This window comes from Pongo pygmaeus, chromosome 10 (genome assembly GCF_028885625.2).
Source record: "Pongo pygmaeus isolate AG05252 chromosome 10, NHGRI_mPonPyg2-v2.0_pri, whole genome shotgun sequence".
NCBI classification, from domain to species: domain Eukaryota; kingdom Metazoa; phylum Chordata; class Mammalia; order Primates; family Hominidae; genus Pongo; species Pongo pygmaeus.
In genome coordinates, this window is record NC_072383.2 from 99,768,211 (window position 1) to 99,787,335 (window position 19,125).

Here is a 19,125-nt window from a genome sequence, read left to right on the forward strand (position 1 = left end):
GGAAATCAGCATATCAAAGAGATAGCTGCATTCCAATATTTATTGCAGTACTATTCGTAATAATCAACATAGACCCAATCTAAGCGTTCATTAATGGATGCATGGGTAAAGACAATGTAGTAAATATACACAATGGAATATTATTCAGCCATAAAAAATATGAAATCCTATCATTTGCAACAGCATGGATGGAACTGGAGGATGTTATGTAAAATGAAGTAAGCCAGGCACAGAAAAACAAATAATATGAGTGTTCTGACTCATATGTGGGAGTTAAAAAAATTGATCTCCTGGAGATAGAATGTAGAATGATGTTTACCAGAAGCTGGGAAGGGTAGTGGAGGAAGCATAAAAAGGGGCTAGTTATTGGATACAAAAATACAATGAGATTGAAGGAATAAGATCCAGTGTTTGGTAGCATAATAGAGCAACTGTAGTTAACAATAATTCATTGCACATCTCAAAATAACTAGAAGACGGGAGCTGGATTGTTTCTAACAAAAAGAAATAATAAAAGCTTGAGGTGATGAATATCCCAATTACCCTAATTTGACCATTACACATTGTATACTTGTATCAAAATATCACATGTAGCCCATAAATATATATAATTATTATGTATCCATAAAAATAAAAAATAAAAAGGCTAATACTATCATACTACTATATCAGAGAGATGAATAGAAGAATTAAATAATGATGATGCAAACATTTATGTAAAGACTAGACAGTAATAAGAATAAACACTTTCTGTAGCACATGGTATGTGTTGGACAATGTTCTAGGTGCTGTAGTATATGTTAAGTCAGTGATTCCCACACTAGAGCCTGCCTCAGAATTACCTGGAAGGCTTATGAAAGCAGTTTGCTGGGCCCCATCCCCAGAGTTCTTGATTCAGGAGGGTTGGAGCAGGGCCTGAGAATTTACAGTGCTAACCAAGTTCTCATGAGATGCTGATACTGCTGGTCAGGGACCACACTTGAGAAGCAATGTATGAGGTCATTGCCTTCTCATAACCACCCCATGAGGGGCACTAGTATCCCCCCTATTGATGAGTAAATGGAAGCTCCTAGAGCAGTGGCAGCCCAAGTGTGTGAGCCTGGGAGGGATGGGTGCAGAGTCCAAGCTCCTTTGTACTGTGACGTAGCGCCTTGTGTTCAAAGAAGCAATCACACTGTAACAATGGAAACCAAAACCAAACCAAGAGAAAGAAAAAATAAAGGGGAGATACAACCCAGTGGTGAGACTACTCATCCTTCCTAAACATAATGCCAACAATTTAGCTAATGATCAAAAGAAAGGATAAAAATCATCAACAGGGGTAGGTAAAAGTATGTGGATGTTTAAATTGTTCTAAAAGCAGCTTAATTTAGATTATCCTCTGACATATCTTACTTTAAAAAATAAGGAAATTAAACTCCATGACAGAAATGCAAATGGTGAGTGAAAGTGAGGAAGGAAAACAAGCCGGATACAGACCACAGTGGTGTGTGTGTATGTGTTCAGGGATAGGGAAGGTGTTACAAATATTTGAATACCAATTGAAAAACTGCACTGACTCCCTTATAAAAAGTTGAGTCACTCAACTGGGCGCGGTGGCTCATGCCTATAATCCCAGCACTTTGGGAGGCCGAGGCGGGTGGATCACTCGAGGTCAGGAGTTCAAGACCAGCCTGGACAACATGGTGAAATTCCGTCTCTACTAAAAGTACAAAAATTACCCAGGCATGGTGGCGGGTCCCTGTAATCCCAGCTATGTGGGAGGCTGAGGCAGGAGAATCGCTTGAACCTGGGAGGTGGAGGTTGCAGTGAGCTGAGATCATGCCACTGCACTCCAGCCTGGGAGACAGAGTGAGACTGTCTCAAACAACAGAAACAACAACAGCAACAACAAGTTGAGTCACTCACTGCATTAAACAATAAAAGCAACCAACAGAAGCAACAAAAAAAAAAATCTGCTGCCTATGAGGCATGTTTAAAACCAAAGACGAGAACAGCCTTCTGCCTGAGGAATATTCTGATGCAGAGCCTGCACACTGAGCTTTCACAGGGGCCCAGGTATCCACCTTAAGTCATGACACGGGCCTGGGGTAGGACGGCAAGGAAGGAATGGTGTGCACAGAGACAAAGTGGTGGCATCAAAGAGCCACTACTACTCAACTCCAGCTGGTTGTTGCTTCTCAAAATATGGGCCCAGTGTTGCAGTTTTCTTTTTTTTATTTTTCAAGAGAAGTTGAAAATCTCGATTTTTACCTAAAAATTTCAGATTTTTAACAAATTAAAATATTTGTGATTCTGCTGAGAGAGCACCTGATTATAAAAAATAAAAATAAATTTCAAGAATATCATCTGGTATGCTGGGCATGGCAGCTCATGTCTGTAATGCCAGCACTTTGGGAAGCTGGAATAGGAAGATCACTTGAGCCCAGGAGTTTGAGATCAGCCTGGGCAACAACACAGCAAGACTCGTCTCTAAAAATGTTTTTAAAATTAGCTGGACATGGTGATGCGCACCTGTAGTCCCAGCTACCGGGGAGGCTGGGGTGGGAGGATTGCTTGAGCCAAGGAGCTTGAGGTTGGCAGTAAGTGATGATCATGCCACTCTACTCCAGCCTGGACAACAGAGTGAGACACTGTCTTTAAAAAAAAAAAAAAAGAAGAAGAAGAAGAATATGTTTGGTAAACAAAACTTATCTGTGGGCTACCTGAGCTTATAGGCCCCACAAATATGCAATTTCTGGTCTAATGTTTCTAATGCCTGAGCTTCAAAATAAGGAAAGGAGAATAGAAGCTCAGTGGTCTCAGGGCTGAACATGACCACACAGTACAAAAGGAAACAATACTTAGTGTTTCTATAACTCCTCTGTATTGGTTACAGGGGACTTTGCCTGCTTTATATCAAATGGTTTTCTTACCAACCATTAAGAGAAAAGGCAGAACTAGTTATTATGCCTGTTTCAAAGATGAGGAAACTGAGGCTGAAAGGTTAAGTCACTTGCCCAGTTGCTGGCTAATACATGAAAAATGCTAGAACTGGGACCCTGTTGTCCCAAATCCAAACTCCATGCTCTCACTGCTTCCTGATTTACACACACTGTGAACAATATACAGTTCTCTCAAGATGAGATATGTGGATCAGCTTTCCTTACTACCACAGTCAAGAACTACTCGACTGGGCAGGAGGATCGCTTGATCCCAGGAGTTCAAGACCAGCCTGGGCAATGTAGTGAGACCCCTGTCTCTATTTAAGAAAAAACCAACAAAGAATTACTAAAACTTTCTCTTCTCTTTCTTGTTTTTACATTCACTTCCTTGGTCCCTTTTTCTGAGTCAAATCCTCTCTGCCTTGATACATAGCACTCCTTGAACTCTTTTCTAAACAAGACCATACCACCAGGTAGACTTGCCCCCTTCCAGATCACCACATACAATGTATTAATTACTACACTTGATCTTAGCCAAAAGGCTGAGAAGCAATACAATGTATTAATTAATCTTTCAACTGTCTCATATGACTGTGAGAAGTGATACAATGTGTTAATTAATCTTTCAACTGTCTCATATGACTGTTGACTTTCTCATATGTCTATCTCACTTTACAGATGAGAAAACCGAGGCTCTTCCTACCTCTGAGTTTCATCTTGTCCCTATTCTTTCCTATTATGAGTCCAAGGTTGCAAAAGATGATACCCATGGCCAATGCTAATTTGACAGGGTGTGGCTTTGTCTTGGAAACTAAAAGTAACCAAATTTGTCTCAACCGTTTTGAGACAAATGCGTATACTCCTCCCTCTACCTAGATAACACCATTCATGTCCATTCCTTGCCTGGCTAATTCCTATTCATTTTCCAGGTCTCAGCTTAGATGTCACCTTCCCCAAGAAGCCTTCTCTGGATTCCACTTTCTTGTCTAGGCTGGGTAAACTCCTCATGTGCTTTCTTCCCTTCCTTTCCATCCTCTCCCCTTCCCTTCCCTTCCCTTCCCTTCCCTTCCCTTCCCTTCCCTTCCCTTCCCTTCCCTTCCCTTCCCTTCCCTCCCCTCCCCTCCCCTCCCCTCCCCTCCCCTCCCCTCCCCTTCCCTTCCCTTCCTTTCCTTTCCTTTCCTTTCCCTTCCTTTCCCTTCTTTCTCCCTCCCTCCCTCTCCTTCCTTCCTTCCTTTTTTTTCTTTCAAGACAGGGTCTCACTCTGTTACCCAAGCTGGAGTGCAGTCGCACGATCACAGCACTGGAGCCTTGACCTCTTAGATCAAGTGTTCCTCCCACCTCAGCCTCCTGAGTAGCTGGGACTACAGGTGCACATCTCCATGTCTGGCTAATTTTTGTATTTTTTGTAGAGATGGGGTTTTGCCATGGTGCCCAAGACTGGTCTCAAATTTCTGGGTTCAAGCAATCCTCTCACCTTGACCTCCCAAAGCACTGGGATTACAGGCATGAGCCACTGGGCCTGGCTCTCACATGCTCTTAAAGTTTCTTGGCTTGAAATTGCAGCATACTAAGCAATAAGGAAACAAAAATTAAAAAGCAAAACTTCCAGGAGCTCCCTATAAAGCTTAAGAATAAAAGAATGAAAAAATAATGTGTGTTGTTTCCTGGCTAGTGTAGTTAGGACAGGCAGAGCGCTAATGGAAAAAGGAAATAAAGGATGGTATAGGATATTCAAAGGCCTTGACAGAGGACAAAACCTGGAGGCAAGGAAATGTTTATAAGAAACACTCGTGCTCTTCATGGATGCTTTGGATATTCCATTAAAGCTTAGAAACTTAGTTTTGAGAGAGACCAAAAATCATGTAGTGCAATTCACATCGAATGCTGGAATTATATTACTCTTACATTTGTCAGGATCAATGTAAGCATTATAAGCTTTGTTAATTCAACAGACATTCATTAAACAACTCTTAAGTTCAAGGGAACTGATGGTGACACAAAGTTGAAAAAGTATAAGGTGTCAGCCCTTAAGGAACTTGTCAGGTAGCCAGGTAGTAGAGAATAAATGGTCATTTATTTATCCACTTAGCAAATACTTATTTCATGCTCTATGCACCAACACAGTATCTTGAAAGATTGGCATTATTGTCATCTCCATTTTATAGATGAGGAAATTCAGTCTCAGAAAGGTTAAGTAATTTCTGAGCTTGCGCAATTATGGTGTCTGGCACATTCTAAGCATCTTTTATCCATTAACTTATTTACTCTGCGTAATCACCACCTGTGAGGTAGGTACTTTTGATAGCTTCATTTACATATACGGAAATGTCACTCTGAAAGGGTAATTGACCCTACTAATAAATGGCAGAACCAGGATTGCCTCCAGACAACCTGGTTCCAGCATCTATGCTCTCAACCACCATGTTCTATTGACATATTGTTAAGCCAGTCAGAGTCAAGTCAATGTATGAGGGTCATGTAACGAAGAACAATGCAAACAATAAATGGTCAATATAACTTGTGTCAGTTCTTTCAGTTTCTTCGATTTTTCTCTTCACTCCTTATTGTCCAGTTAACTCCATTACCAAAAATAAATTGCAGAGAAAGAAAATGGCACAATGATGTGGGGGTGATTTTGACAACCGGTTGGGAAAATATTGCTTTGAGTGGGGGCTTCTACCCTCAGTTAACTGCAAGCTTCTAACTCTCTGAAATGTGCACATTTTAGTGTGGATGAGCTTCTTTGCATCTTTCTGGGAGAAGTTCTACAGCTTTCTTGGATTTCCCTGTGACCCATAAAAGGCTTAAAAAAAAAAAAAAGACCAATTATTAGCCTACTGAAAGCCAACGGAACATTAGGCACGTCAATGTTCTATTATAAAAAAACTATAAATGCTATGGAGGCATTAAAATATTTAGAACAACCCTGTGGTGACACAGAAAATGTTGATGCTATAATACCAACAACAATTTGAAAGTGCTATGTCCACTTTCTCAACTCTGATTACCTCCTCAATCCATGCATATTTCACTTCCTTTCTTTCAACTAGACTGTACTTATCAAGGTCACCAGTGACCTTCACCTTGTCAGATCCAGCAACCACTTCTCTATCCTCGAATTTGCAGTATAGTTGGCCACCAGCTCTGCTTCCATGCCATAACTAGTCTGTTTCTACCTTACTGGCTCTCTTTCCCAGTCGCAAATGCCTCACACTTGAGGTATTTAGGTGTATTTAAGTCACGTCTGCAGCCCAGACTGCTACAGTGAGCTCTGTACAACAATGTATCCAATTGTCTACTTAACATCACTCCTTGACTAAAATGTAAGCATCTCAGACCAAGTATTTCCAGTCTGGGTGTGGTGGCTCACCCCTGTAATCCCAGCACTTGGGGAGGCCAAGCCAAGAGGACTGCTTGAGTCCGGAAGTTTGATACCAGCCTGGGCAATATAACAAGATCCCATCTCTACAAATAATAATAATAATAACAAAAGAGCTGGGTGTGGTGGTGCATGCCCATAGCCCTAGCTACTTGGGAGGCTGAGGTGGGAGGCTCACTTTAGCCCAGGAATTGGAGGCTGTGAATATTTTCAAATAATTATTAATACTATTATTGCCTTTCTCGTTCGGCTCCCAGAACAGTACCTGGTCCACAGAGGACTCTCAAGAAATAGTTGCTGAATGAATGAATGAATGTAAAATGGGGTAAATAATTATATTTTTAAATTATTTTTTTAAATTGTACATATATATATAACTGTACAATTTAACAACACGCTATGTGTAGACATTAAAGTGATGGGAAAAACACCAAACATTAACAGTGGTTGTGCGTGAAATTAAAAGATTTTTCTTTAAAACTCCTTCTCTATTTTTCAATTTTATTTACAGCGTAGTGGTTAAGAATACCAAAATTTAGAGTCTGAGTAAAGACTGCCAGTTACCAGCTGCACAACCTTGGTTTCCTCTTGTGTCAAATTGGCTTAAAAATATACACAGTACCGGCCGGGCGCGGTGGCTCACACCTGTAATCCCAGCACTTTGGGAAGCCGAGGCGGGCGGATTGCCTGAGCTCAGGAGTTCGCGACCAGCCTGGGCAACAAGGTGAAACCCCGTCTCTACTAAAACACAAAAAAATTAGCCGGGCGTGGCGGCGGGTGTCTGTAGTCCCAGCTACTTTGGACGCTGAGGCAGAACTGCTTGAACCCGGGAGGCGGAGATTGCAGTGAGCCGAGATCGCGCCACTGCACTCCAGCCTGGGAGACAGAGTGAGACTCCGTCTCAAAAAAAAAAAAAAAAAAGTATATATCTATATATAGACATATAGATAGACTCAGTACCTCCTTTGTATTAACATCCCTAATAAGTTTTACTGTGAAATTATGGATGAAAGGATCTTTGCACGGTGCAGGGTACATAGTGAGGGGCAGTAATGTTAGTTGATAATGATGACAGGTATATTTTATTTTATAATGAAAATACATTGGTCTTCTAAACCTTTACCGAAGGGGGTGAAAAGAACACCTCACCCAAACGCCCGCCCTTATGTGCGCAGCCCCGCCTCCTGCAGGCCCCCGCCAAAGGGTGCGCCTGCGCCATTCTTTTTTTCCGTCCACGTGACCCACTCAGGCTCCTCCTTGTCTTCAACATGGTGGCGCCCAGGGGCTCAAGCCGCACGTGAGAAAGTCTGGGCATCTGGGAATCGGAGAGTACCGCCTGTGAGCCGCTTTCCCCTCCTTACTGTCGGTTGCATCCCTTCGACCCTCCCGAGGCCGTCGCGGGCCACTCCTCCTCTGCAGCCATGAAGACAAAGCCCGTTTCCCACAAGACCGAGAACACCTACCGGGTGAGCGCGGGAGCTTGGGCAGGGAGTCGCGAGTCTCCGCTGCCTCAGTCGTGAGATAGGCTCTGAGCGAGACTCCAGGGGCCTCAGACTTCTAGGCCGAGTGTGTCACTTGCCTGGAGGCTCCGGCGAAAGAGGGAGACACTGGATGTAGTAAACATGGGTTGGGGGAGGAAAGAAGTCTGGACAGCAAGTTTCACCCATGTTTTATGGGGTCTGGCCAGTCCTGGGAATTTCTTGTAGTCCAGAATTAAATTCACTATTCCGGGAGATTGCTTAGGACCGATTCTCCCCTGCTCTTTTATCTTTAAAGACCGAATTGGGCGAGCCGGCTGACGGTGAGTGATTCCCAGCTAAGGGCAAATATACAGCGCTTTCTCTGTTTGCCCCTTGATAGATTGTTTCCAGGTCTTCGTTAGGATACAATCATAGGTCTGTATATGTTTAAAAACACTTTTATTGCAGCGACTTTGCTAGGTCCCCATGCTTATGGGAGGGTATGAAACCTAACAGATCTAGCGAGACTAATTGTCAGCATCCACCTAGGCTCACCAGTCTAGCAATGGAAATTTTATTTGAAATGACATAGCTGAGAGAAATTATGCAAACATATAGATGTATTCATTATCTTTGAACAGTGATGCAGTACATTTGTTTACGGCCCTGTGTTTTTCAGTTTATTTTTCCACTTATCCTTTGTGATTAGAGATGCCTACATGCAGCATTCAAATAGATGTTAAAGATCTGATAAATATTAAATAATTATGTATCTTAAATATACTTTCCCTTCCAGTTTCTTACATTTGCTGAACGACTGGGGAATGTGAATATTGATATTATTCACCGGATTGATAGAACTGCAAGCTATGAGGAGGTAAGAGAATGTGATACTAGCCAATCTTCAAGTGTTCATGGTGTTTTAGTTTCTTCTGTTAGTAGAAGTGAATTGTTTTTCAAGGTATTCCTTTTTGGACATGAAATGCTTTAGACCTATGCTGTTTCATACAGTAGCCACATATGACAAATTGGATTTAAAGTAAATTAAAAATTTGAGTGCTCAAATGTGGCTAGTTGCTAACATATTAAATAAATACAGAATTGGAACATTTTCATCTTTGCAGGAAGTTCCATTGGGTGAAGCTCTGTTAGACAATTGACTTGACTTTCAGCTGGCTTTTGTGATTCTAGCCTCTCCCTTTCCCTTATGCATTCCAAGCACTGCTGCAGATCCATATTCCTGAAGCTATAACTTTAAAGTGATTTTGAGGAAGCCGTTTTCCCGGGGCTTAATTTTCTCCTTTATAAAAATAAAGGGGCTAGACTACATAATATTTTCCAGTTCTAACCATACTCTGACTCTGTCATCCCTTTATTTTATTTTTATTTATTTATTTATTTATTTATTTATTTATTTATTTTGAGACGGAGTCTCGCTCTGTCTCCAGGTTGGAGTGCAGTGGCGTGATCTTGGCTCACTGCAATCTCCGCCTCTCAGGTTTAAGCGATTCTCCTGCCTCAGCCTCCCAAGTAGTTGGGATTACAGGTGCGTGCCACCACACCCAGCTAATTTTTGCATTTTTAGTAGAGACGGGGTTTCACCATGTTGACCAGGATGGTCTCAATCTCCTGACCTCGTGATCTGCTCACCTTGGCCTCCGAAAGTGCTGGGATTACAGGTGTGAGCCACCACGCCCGGCCTTGTCATCCCTTTATGCAGAAGTCTTTTTCTGCATCATGTCGTTATTCCTCCTAGCCTTTTAAGGTCCTATGTAACATGCCTATACCTTGGAGATCCAATCTCAGTTCTTAATATTCTTCTTTACTATAATCAGACTCCACTCACTGTGTCTTTGAATGCATTATCTCCACCGTGTAAATTCAATGTGTTAAATGATGTCATCTAGGTGAGGACATTGTGGTTTGAAAATTCATAGTAAAGGGAACCTAACCTACATTCTTTAGGGGTGTCAAAAAAAGGTGATCTAGATGAGGCGACACCTGAATTTTGTTTATATAGGTTTTAGCATGGTAAAGAGGACAGGAAAGGCTGTTCCAGGCTGAGGGAGAAGTCTATATAAAGGAACAGGAGCTAGAGAATGCATGTCACATTCAAGAAACTGCAAAGCAGTCCAATGTGGTTATAGGTGTGTATAGGGTGTTTTTTTTGTATTCATGGTGACTGGGATGGGACAAGGGGGCAGCTGGTGAGATAAAGCTGGAGAGGTAGGCAAGGATCATAAAGGGCTTCATATGTGAAGCTAAGTTGGGGTTTTATCCTGAAGCTGTAGGGACTTAGAGTTCTAGGACTGTAAGCAGGGGCATGAATGACATGATCAGGTTTAAATTTTCAATCTCTCTGGCTTTAGTGTGGAGAAAAGAGCAGGACTGCAGTTCTGCATCATGTCATGATTCCTCTGCTAGCCTTTTAAGGTCCTGTGTAACATGCCTTTGACTTGGAGATCCAATCTCAGTTGTCCAGTTGTGAGGATTTGACTGTCTTCTAAGTAAGAAATGATTATGGTAGCAGTAATCAAGATAGAGAGAAGAGAAAGATTCCAGAGATGTTGAGGAAGTAGAATGAATGGATAGTACTTGTGACCTACTGGGTTTGCAGCAAGGAAGATAATGAGGTTAAGGCTGAATGGTTGAGGATGTTACTCATCAAGATATATTTATAGGTAAAGGAGCACAAGGTTGTAAAGATAAGATAATTAATTCCATTTGGGGCTTGAGTTTGAAATACCTGAGGCCATCCAAATGATAGTGTCCAAAAGATGTTTGTATATATGGATCTGGAGTATAGGTGACTTCAGAGGTGAAATTACAGATTTGGCATTTAGAATATGATTAATAGTTTAAGCCACAGGAGAGGTTGAAAGTATCAAGAGGTAGTGTTAAGGAGGCAGAGAAGACAGCCTGAAATTAGAATCCTGGACTGGATGGTCCAGAATGGCCTCTGTCACGTGTCTGGCAGTTGGCTGTGGCTTGTTGATCTTGGTTCTTTTCATGGCCTCTTATTCTCCGATAAACTAGACTAGGCTTCTTTTCATGGTGGCAGAATCTTTTCAATAGAGTGAAGGCAGAAGCTGTCAAGGCCTCATAAAGTTTTGCTTTGGTCATCAGAGTCACTTTCATTGCATGTTATTAGTCAAAGCAAGTCAGGAGCCAGGCCAGATTCAAAGGGTGAGGAAATAGACTCCGTCTCATGGTGAAAGAAGCTCCAGAGTTACCTTGCAAAAGGACGCGACATGGTCTCTCACACATAGCTGGCATGTGCCAGGTCTGTGCTGGTCTAGAAATGCGTTCTGCATTTAAATTTTAAACTGTGTGGCGTATTTTCCTTCTGCCTTAAAGGACATGAAAATGCCTTAAAGGACATGAAAACAACAACAAAAAATTTTTTAATATTTTTACTTTTGAAAAATAGAGATAGGATCTCGTGTTGTTGCCTAGGCTAGTCTCAAACTCCAGGGCTCGAATGCTTTTCCTGCCTCAGCCTCCCAGTGTTGGGATTATAGGCATTAGCCATTGTCCCCAGCCTAAAACAAAATTTAATGGGATTCTTTCTTTTCTGCCATTTTTTTTAATTTTTAGTTTTTAATTTTTGTGGTTACATAGTATCTATTCTGCCTAACTATTGATTTTAAAGATTTCCAAAGAACAGTTTAAGGATTTTTTTTTTTTTTTTGAGATTGTAGATTTGGCATGCTGTTTGCATGTGTGCTTATGTGTTTATTCTCTCTTTTTTTCTCTCTCTCTATAAATACGTATTTGTATTTATTTTTATTTTTATTTCAACTTTGATTTTAGATACAGGGGGTACCTGTGCAGGTTGGTTACATGAGAATATTGTGTGATGCTGAGGTTTGGAGTATGGATCCTGTCACCCAGGTAGTGAGCATAGTACCCAACAAGTAGTTTTTTTTTAACCCATCCCCACTTCCGCCACCCTCTAGTAATCCACAGTGTCCATTGTTCTTATATTTATGTCTAGGTGTACTCAATATTTAGCTCCCACTTCTAAGTGAGAACATGCAGTATTTGGTTTTCTGTTCCTGTGTTAATTTGCTTAGTATTATGGACTCCAGCTGTATCCATATTGCTGCAAAGGACATGATTTCATTCTTTTTTAAGGCATATAGTATTCCATGGTGTATATGTACTATATTTTCTTTATCCAACCTACTATTGTTGGATACCTGGGTCAATTCAGTGTCTTTGCTATTGTGGATAGTGCAGAGATGAACATACGAATGCGTGTTCTATCTTTTTGGTAGAATGATTGTTTTGGGGGGGTATGCATTTACTTATACATCTATACACACATATACATACATACATGTATGATAATTTATTGGCTTTACCTTTCAAAGTACAAAGTAATTGATACCATGTTAACAAGTTAAGTAACATAGTGGTAAACTTATGAAAAGCCCATTATCTCACTCCTCCCGCCCCTAATTCCCAAGGAAGCCAACACTGACAGTTCAGTATAGTTGTATTCTTCCATACTGTCCTCTCATGTTTGTATGTACAAACATTTATAGAGGGTTTTTTGTTTTTGTTTTTTAAGGAAAATTGAATCCTACCATACCCTCTCACTGCATAACTTGCTTTTATCATTTTGGGGGCATATCATCCGTGTAGTTCTAGTTCAATAGAGATATAACTCTTTTCAGTAGCCACATAATATGCCTTAGTATATATAGACCACAGGATATTCCATCCATTTTCTTATTGTCGGATATTTTAGCCTGTTTAATGTTTCCCCACACTGTAGTTAAGCTGAATAAACATCTTTTACTTATAGGCTTGCAAACTTTATAAGAACTACCTGGGTCAAAGAGCATAACTATTTTGAATTTTAGTAGGAATGCCATATTACTTCTTTATAAGGTTGTAGTAATTCATATTTCTAAAAGCAGATTGAAGGAACTGTAAAGAACCAACACCTTATTCTTTGCCTGAAGTTATAAAAAAACACAGAAAATAATTTTCCTTTAGTGGACAATATATATAGGCTCCAGAAAATTATTGCTGCAACCAAATCAACAACACAATATTTTATAAATGGTCTATTGATAACTTCTGATTGCTTTTTAAAGTGTGTTACTTAATGGCCTGTTTTAAAAAACTAAAAGGAGTTCTTAAACTCTTCAGTATCATTGTCTTAAGATATTAATATATCATTATTCTATTTACCTTGATCATTGCCTTCTTAGAGTTATTTGATTAATGGACTGCTTTAATCTTGACAGGAGGTTGAAACCTACTTTTTTGAGGGTCTGCTGAAATGGAGAGAATTAAACCTCACAGAACACTTTGGTATTTTCTATTTTGTTTCTATTTTATTCACCCATAGTTTGCACTTTATATGTTCCATACAGCTGAATAGTGGTGTGATAGAAAAGAACATATTTTTTTTTCCCCCCACTCAGGGAAATTTTACAAAGAAGTTATCGACAAATGCCAATCATTCAATCAGTTGGTCTATCATCAAAACGAGATAGTTCAGAGTTTGAAGACTCACCTGCAAGTTAAGAACAGTTTTGCCTATCAACCCCTTTTGGAGTAAGTAGCATCTTGAGAGAAAGCTCATAACTATATTTGTCTGAGTTTTAAGAAAGATTGTGTTTCAAAGCTACATATGCCTCAGATCAGGTGCTCATAATTTAGAAACAAGAAGGATTTTCCTTTCCTGTTAGGAATGGGTGCATTACCATAAAGTAGAATCTTGGGGTATAATTTTGCATTTGTTATATACTAAGATAATCCCATTTTTCTTTGACACTATAGGAACAGTTGGCTACAAATTGTGATGGAATGTAACTTCTTGCCTGATTTCTTTGCTGAGGTCTTAAGATTTAAAGAATTTTATACATTTTCAGACTTGATTTAGAAGTATTTTTATTTAATTAATCCTATGATCATAGGCCACCTACTATCGTTAAGTAGATTTGTAGCCTTTAAAAAAAATCCACATAATCAGTTGCTTCTTTTTTTAATCCAGTTTGGTTGTACAGTTGGCACGAGATCTGCAGATGGATTTCTACCCACACTTTCCAGAATTTTTTTTGACTATCACCTCGATCCTGGAGACTCAGGACACAGAGTTGTTAGAATGGGCTTTCACCTCGTTATCATATCTTTATAAGTACCTGTGGAGACTGATGGTGAAGGACATGTCCAGTATATACAGGTAACCCATTTCTCTCTCTAGTATGTTTTTTAATTGTCTGCTTCTTTTTCCCTGGCTTCTTTCTGACTCCAAACCACTTTGCCAGCTCAGTCCTAATTGTTTCCATGTACAAAGCTGATTCTCCAGCCAAAGTGGTCCACAATCTAGTCTGCCAGTCTGAGTTGCCATGACCATCTCTCCTCTCCAGCTACTGAAAGTTTACCCACCCATGAAGGCCTGACTTGGTCCCTACAGCCTCCACAAACAGGCACCTTTGCCAGAAGTATTAATAACATTTTATACTCTCTATCCTCTTGGCATTTTTTAACCACCTGTGTCACACAACTTTTACCAGAATTGTTTGATTATAATGTATTGCTGTCCTCTCTACACCTGGTATAAGGGAGGTTTAAGACAGGTTAAGAACCCTGTTTTAAACATTGACATTTCCCCAGCCACTAACACTTACTAAGCTGAAAGAGACACTCAGTATTTGTGAGTAAATGTGGACAGGGAAAGAGAATGAATTTTGTAGTAGCCTTTTGTTTAAAGTAAGCAAAGATTGTCTTATTATCTGTTTAAGTCTGGGGTTTGGTGGGATTTTCCACTTGGTCTTCTGGTTGTTTTCATGTTCTATAATTGCCATGGGAATGTTTAATATCAGTCATCAGCCCCTTACCCCCCAATAAATGGTGTGTGCATGGTATGGGACAATAGACTTTGTTTTATGCCACCCCTTTCACTCAGCCCACGCACTTCTCTTTTAGGAACTTTGAATGAAGAAAGAGAAAGAAATCTTTTTCCAGCTTTCACTAGTTCCCTATGAAGCTTTTGGTCAAATATGTTAGAAACCAATATTATTTCATTAAACAACCAACAAGGTCTTTGGGGAATAATTGATTTAGTTTTATGACTTAAGCTGTCATAAAAGCTGCCACTTTTATGTCTCCTAAGTCAGGCTCATCAGTTCTAAATTTATTTGCTTTCGGTATGACAACTTCAGTAGCCTGGCTATTTTCACTTGTATTACTGAAACTGAACTCAACACGTTACTGTTAAATCAACTCCTCTTATCTGTACATTCATTCAAGTGTTCAGTAAATAGGTATTGAGTGTCTGCCGTATGCCAGGCCCTGTTTGGTTGCCCATTTTCTGTCATTAATACTAACATTCTTCCTGTCTCTGAGTTTTGGCATATCAGAGGCATCACTAACCCAGTTGTCTTCAGAGGTGTCCAAATCCTCTTGATTCTGTCATTCACGCATTTGCTCAGTGAATATTTATTGGACACTGTCTGTATGTCAGGCACTTGAGATACAGTCACAGATAAAACAGATAAAAATCCCTCTTCTCACAAAGTTTACATTTTAGCAGGGGGAGAACATCTTGGGCACATGCCCAGCAAGAAGTCGTGGGTGGCCGAGCAGCCTGTAGAAGGGTGAGAGTAGCTAAGCGATGTCAGAGAAGCAGTAGTCAGGGGCCAGATCATCCAGGGCCCTGTGGACCGCTGTAAGGTCTTCGGCTTCATTGCGGGGACTCCTGAAATGTCTACTGGGTTCATCCCTTGCCATTTCCCTCTCCTTCCAGTCTCTTTCATGCCTGTTAGCCCAAGCTTGTATGACTTGAGCAGTTTTCTGATTGAATTACCAGACTCTTCTTTCCTCCTTTATTTTATCTTGTATATTGCTGCCAAATTAGTCTTTCTGGAAATAGTCATTTCTCATTCAGCCAACATTTATTAGTACCTGCTGTCAGCAAGAAACTATTAGGTACTGGGGTTATGAGAAAATTGGAGAGATATATTCCATACCCTTCTATCATTAGGGAGACCAAATTGAACAATGTGATTATATATAAGTAATTATTTAGTTATAGATGCATGGCTGCTTGACCTTGAGCAAGTTGCTTATGCTTTCTGCCTCATTTTCATTATCTGTAGAATGGGGGGATTATAATAGTACCCATCCCATAGAGTTATTGTGCTGATTAAATGGAGTAACACAGAGTAAATGCTTATAAATGCTGATTAAATGGAGTAACACAGAGTAAATGCTTATACAGACAGGCTAGACATGTCTGCCTGACCAACTTTATCCATAGCTGCCCTCCTCTACTGTATCATCTTTCCTCTTTTAGATGGACCAGCCTCCTTGTCATGACCATGATCATTTCCACCTGCCTCATCTTTGCTCTTGCTTTTATACCAATAATATGGACTGCAGTCCCCACCTAATTCTTCTTTCATTCAGAGCTCATTACAAATTTCAACTTTTCCTGGAGTCTTGTTTGTAAAACCAGTACCACCAGTCCTAGGACTCTTCATGTCTGTGGTCAAGTCTTCCTTTCAACATGTGGGTGTCTCCATAAATTAATGAGATTTTAAATTTGTTTGATACCTGCTGTGTATTCCTCGCATACCTAGCATGTTGTTGCCCATATTGTTGACATGTAGTATGTATTTATTAAAATTATATGATTAATGAAATATATCTTATTTTTTTCATGTATAGCATGTACAGCACACTCCTGGCTCATAAAAAACTACATATAAGAAATTTTGCTGCCGAAAGTTTTACTTTTTTGATGAGAAAGGTTAGTCTGGTATTTTATCTGTTTGTTGCTAATCATCAAGAATCTGATGAATAGGCCAGGCGTGGTGGCTCATGCCTGTAATCCCAACACTTTGGGAGACCGAGGCAGGTGGATCACCTGAGGTCAGGAGTTGGAGACCAGCCTGACCAACATGGCAAAACCCCATCTGTACTAAAAATGCAAAAGTTAGCTGGGCGTGGTGGCGTGCACCTGTATTCTCAGCTACTCAGGAGGCTGAGACATGAGAATTGCTTGAGTCCAGGAGGTGGAAGTTGCAGTGAGCTGAGATCACACCACTGCACTCCAGCCTGGGCGACAGAGCAAGACTCCATATCACACACACACACATACACACACACACTAGTAATAATAATAATAATAATAATCTGATGAATAGAAGTAGATATCTTTTAAAAATGTGGTTATTATGGGCTAATTTTTTCTATGTATCTATATATATACTTAACAGAAATCTGTTACTATTTTGAATTTATCTCACAGTAAGACTTATTTGTTGCTCACAAATTGATGTGATCTAATTTGGGTCACTTGTATTGTTATTTAGGTTTGTGATAGCTTTCAGTGTGTATATATAAAAAATGCTCTCTAATTCAAGTCAGTAAATACATGAACTGTGACATTAATAAGAACTTTTCTAATAGTTTCCTGGAAGTAACTGGTAGCATGGTGTCATTTGTGTTTGTATAAAATATTCGTAGTAAATGTTAGAGGGTTTTTGTAACAAAAACATTAATATTAAATTTTTTATTTCATAAAATACAAATATTTTACTGTATACAATACAAAATACAAATGTATTTACTTTAAAAGATAGAATGTTGACTTCTGTAGTTTTTTTTGTAGTACATATCTTCCCGTAATACCAATGAATTCACTTTTTTGTGTGACATTCCAAGTGAGAACACACTATTAGAGTAGTTTGAAATCATTACAAATGTCTGTTCCTTTCACAATTTTTTCCTAAGTATATTTAAATAAGAATATGTAGAATAGCAAATGAGAGTTCTTCATTTGGATATGTTTATGTTTGTGAATATAATTTTCCATTTCTACTTTATATTTTAGGTCTCTGATAAAAATGCACTTTTCAATTTAATGTTTCTTGATCTTGATAAACATCCAGAAAAAGTTGAAGGTGTTGGACAGTTGCTCTTTGAAATGTGCAAAGGAGTTAGAAATATGTTTCACTCCTGTACAGGCCAGGTACACAACGGGGAGGGGTGCTTAGAGTCTATGTGGATGGATGAAACAGAAAGTAGAAAAGAATGAGGCAAATGATGTGGAGGGAAGACAGCCTAGAGTAGATAGAAAGCACTAAATGGGGAGTGTTGGGTGTTCAGAAACGATGCTTACCCAATGTAGGCCTTGGACAGTGAGATGTTACTTACAGAGTCATTGATGTCTTCTTTATTTTGAATGCTAGGGGGTAAGATAAATTGATTAATGGGCAAGGGCAGGTCGGGAGGGAACAGTTGTAATGACAAAATTCCCATCCTATTTTAGAAGTTCCTTTTGGGACACATTATTTACCATCAAAATTACCATATCCTTGACTATTCCACACCTGATTTTTAAGGTAGCTAATGTAATCAGAGTGGTGACTCCCAGAGCAGTACTTGAAAATAAGAGTTTATATATTAATGTTAATGACTTGTATTCCCACAGGCAGTGAAGCTAATTTTGCGAAAGCTAGGACCAGTCACTGAAACAGAAACTCAACTACCATGGATGTTAATTGGAGAAACACTCAAAAACATGGTCAAATCCACTGTATCCTACATCTCCAAGGAACATTTTGGTACATTTTTTGAATGTTTGCAAGTGAGTTCTAATCTTTAAGGATGGGTTTTTCATAAGGAGTCTAAGAATTTACTGTTTCTGCTCTCAGTTTTGCAAAGAACTCCTAGAAGTTATATTTTATAATTGTTTTATTTTTACTTCTAGACACATATTAAAATTTTCCTTCCCTCTGCCCCCTGTGCTATTTTTTATTTGATATGTTATCTTGAGATGCAGTAGAAGGCTCTGGAGCCAGACTGCCTATTTGAGTCTTGACCCTTCCACTTACTGCTAGTGTAACCTGGGAAGATTATTTGAAATCTCGATTCCCCAGTCTCTTCAGATAATAAATGGGGGTAGTAATATTCTCTCCCTTGGGGTTGCTGTGAGGATGATGAGTGAATACTTGTAAAAAACTTAGAATGGGCCGGGCACAGTGGCTCACGCCTGTAATCCCAGCACTTTGGGAGGCCAAGGTGGGTGGATCACCTGAGGTTGGGAGTTCGAGACCAGCCTGAACAACATGGAGAAACTCTGTCTCTACTAAAAATACAAAATGGCGCATGCCTGTAATCCCAGCTACTTGGGAGGCTGAGACAGGAGAATCGCTTGAACCTGGGAGGCAGAGGTTGCGGTAAGCCGAGATTGCGCCCTTGCACTCCAGCCTGGGCAATAAGAGTGAAACTCTGTCTCAAAAAAAAAAAAAGACTTAGAACAATGCACTCAGCCAATGTTAGCTGTTATCATTAGTGACTCCTGGTAAATGTATCTTTTTCTTCCAAAGCAAAA

General features: G+C 39.8%; 1 protein-coding gene across 2 annotated transcripts in view; it reads left to right on the top strand.

Annotated features, from left to right (window-relative positions):
- Positions 1 to 7,537: 7,537 nt before the first annotated feature.
- The window catches only part of UTP20 (UTP20 small subunit processome component), a 107,478-nt gene continuing 95,890 nt past the window's right edge, over positions 7,538 to 19,125 (top strand). Inside the window, exons 1-9 of one of the 2 annotated variants that reach the window (XM_063646624.1) lie at positions 7,552 to 7,769; positions 8,560 to 8,640; positions 11,577 to 11,657; positions 13,025 to 13,091; positions 13,205 to 13,337; positions 13,777 to 13,965; positions 16,455 to 16,536; positions 17,623 to 17,760; positions 18,223 to 18,378. In XM_063646624.1, the coding sequence (XP_063502694.1) occupies positions 7,725 to 7,769; positions 8,560 to 8,640; positions 11,577 to 11,657; positions 13,025 to 13,091; positions 13,205 to 13,337; positions 13,777 to 13,965; positions 16,455 to 16,536; positions 17,623 to 17,760; positions 18,223 to 18,378 (972 nt within the window). In that variant the 5' untranslated portion in view covers positions 7,552 to 7,724. Of the gene's footprint in view, positions 7,770 to 8,559; positions 8,641 to 11,576; positions 11,658 to 13,024; positions 13,092 to 13,204; positions 13,338 to 13,776; positions 13,966 to 16,454; positions 16,537 to 17,622; positions 17,761 to 18,222; positions 18,379 to 19,125 lie in introns of both variants that reach the window. The other variant, XM_054442984.2, reaches the window with a different exon arrangement.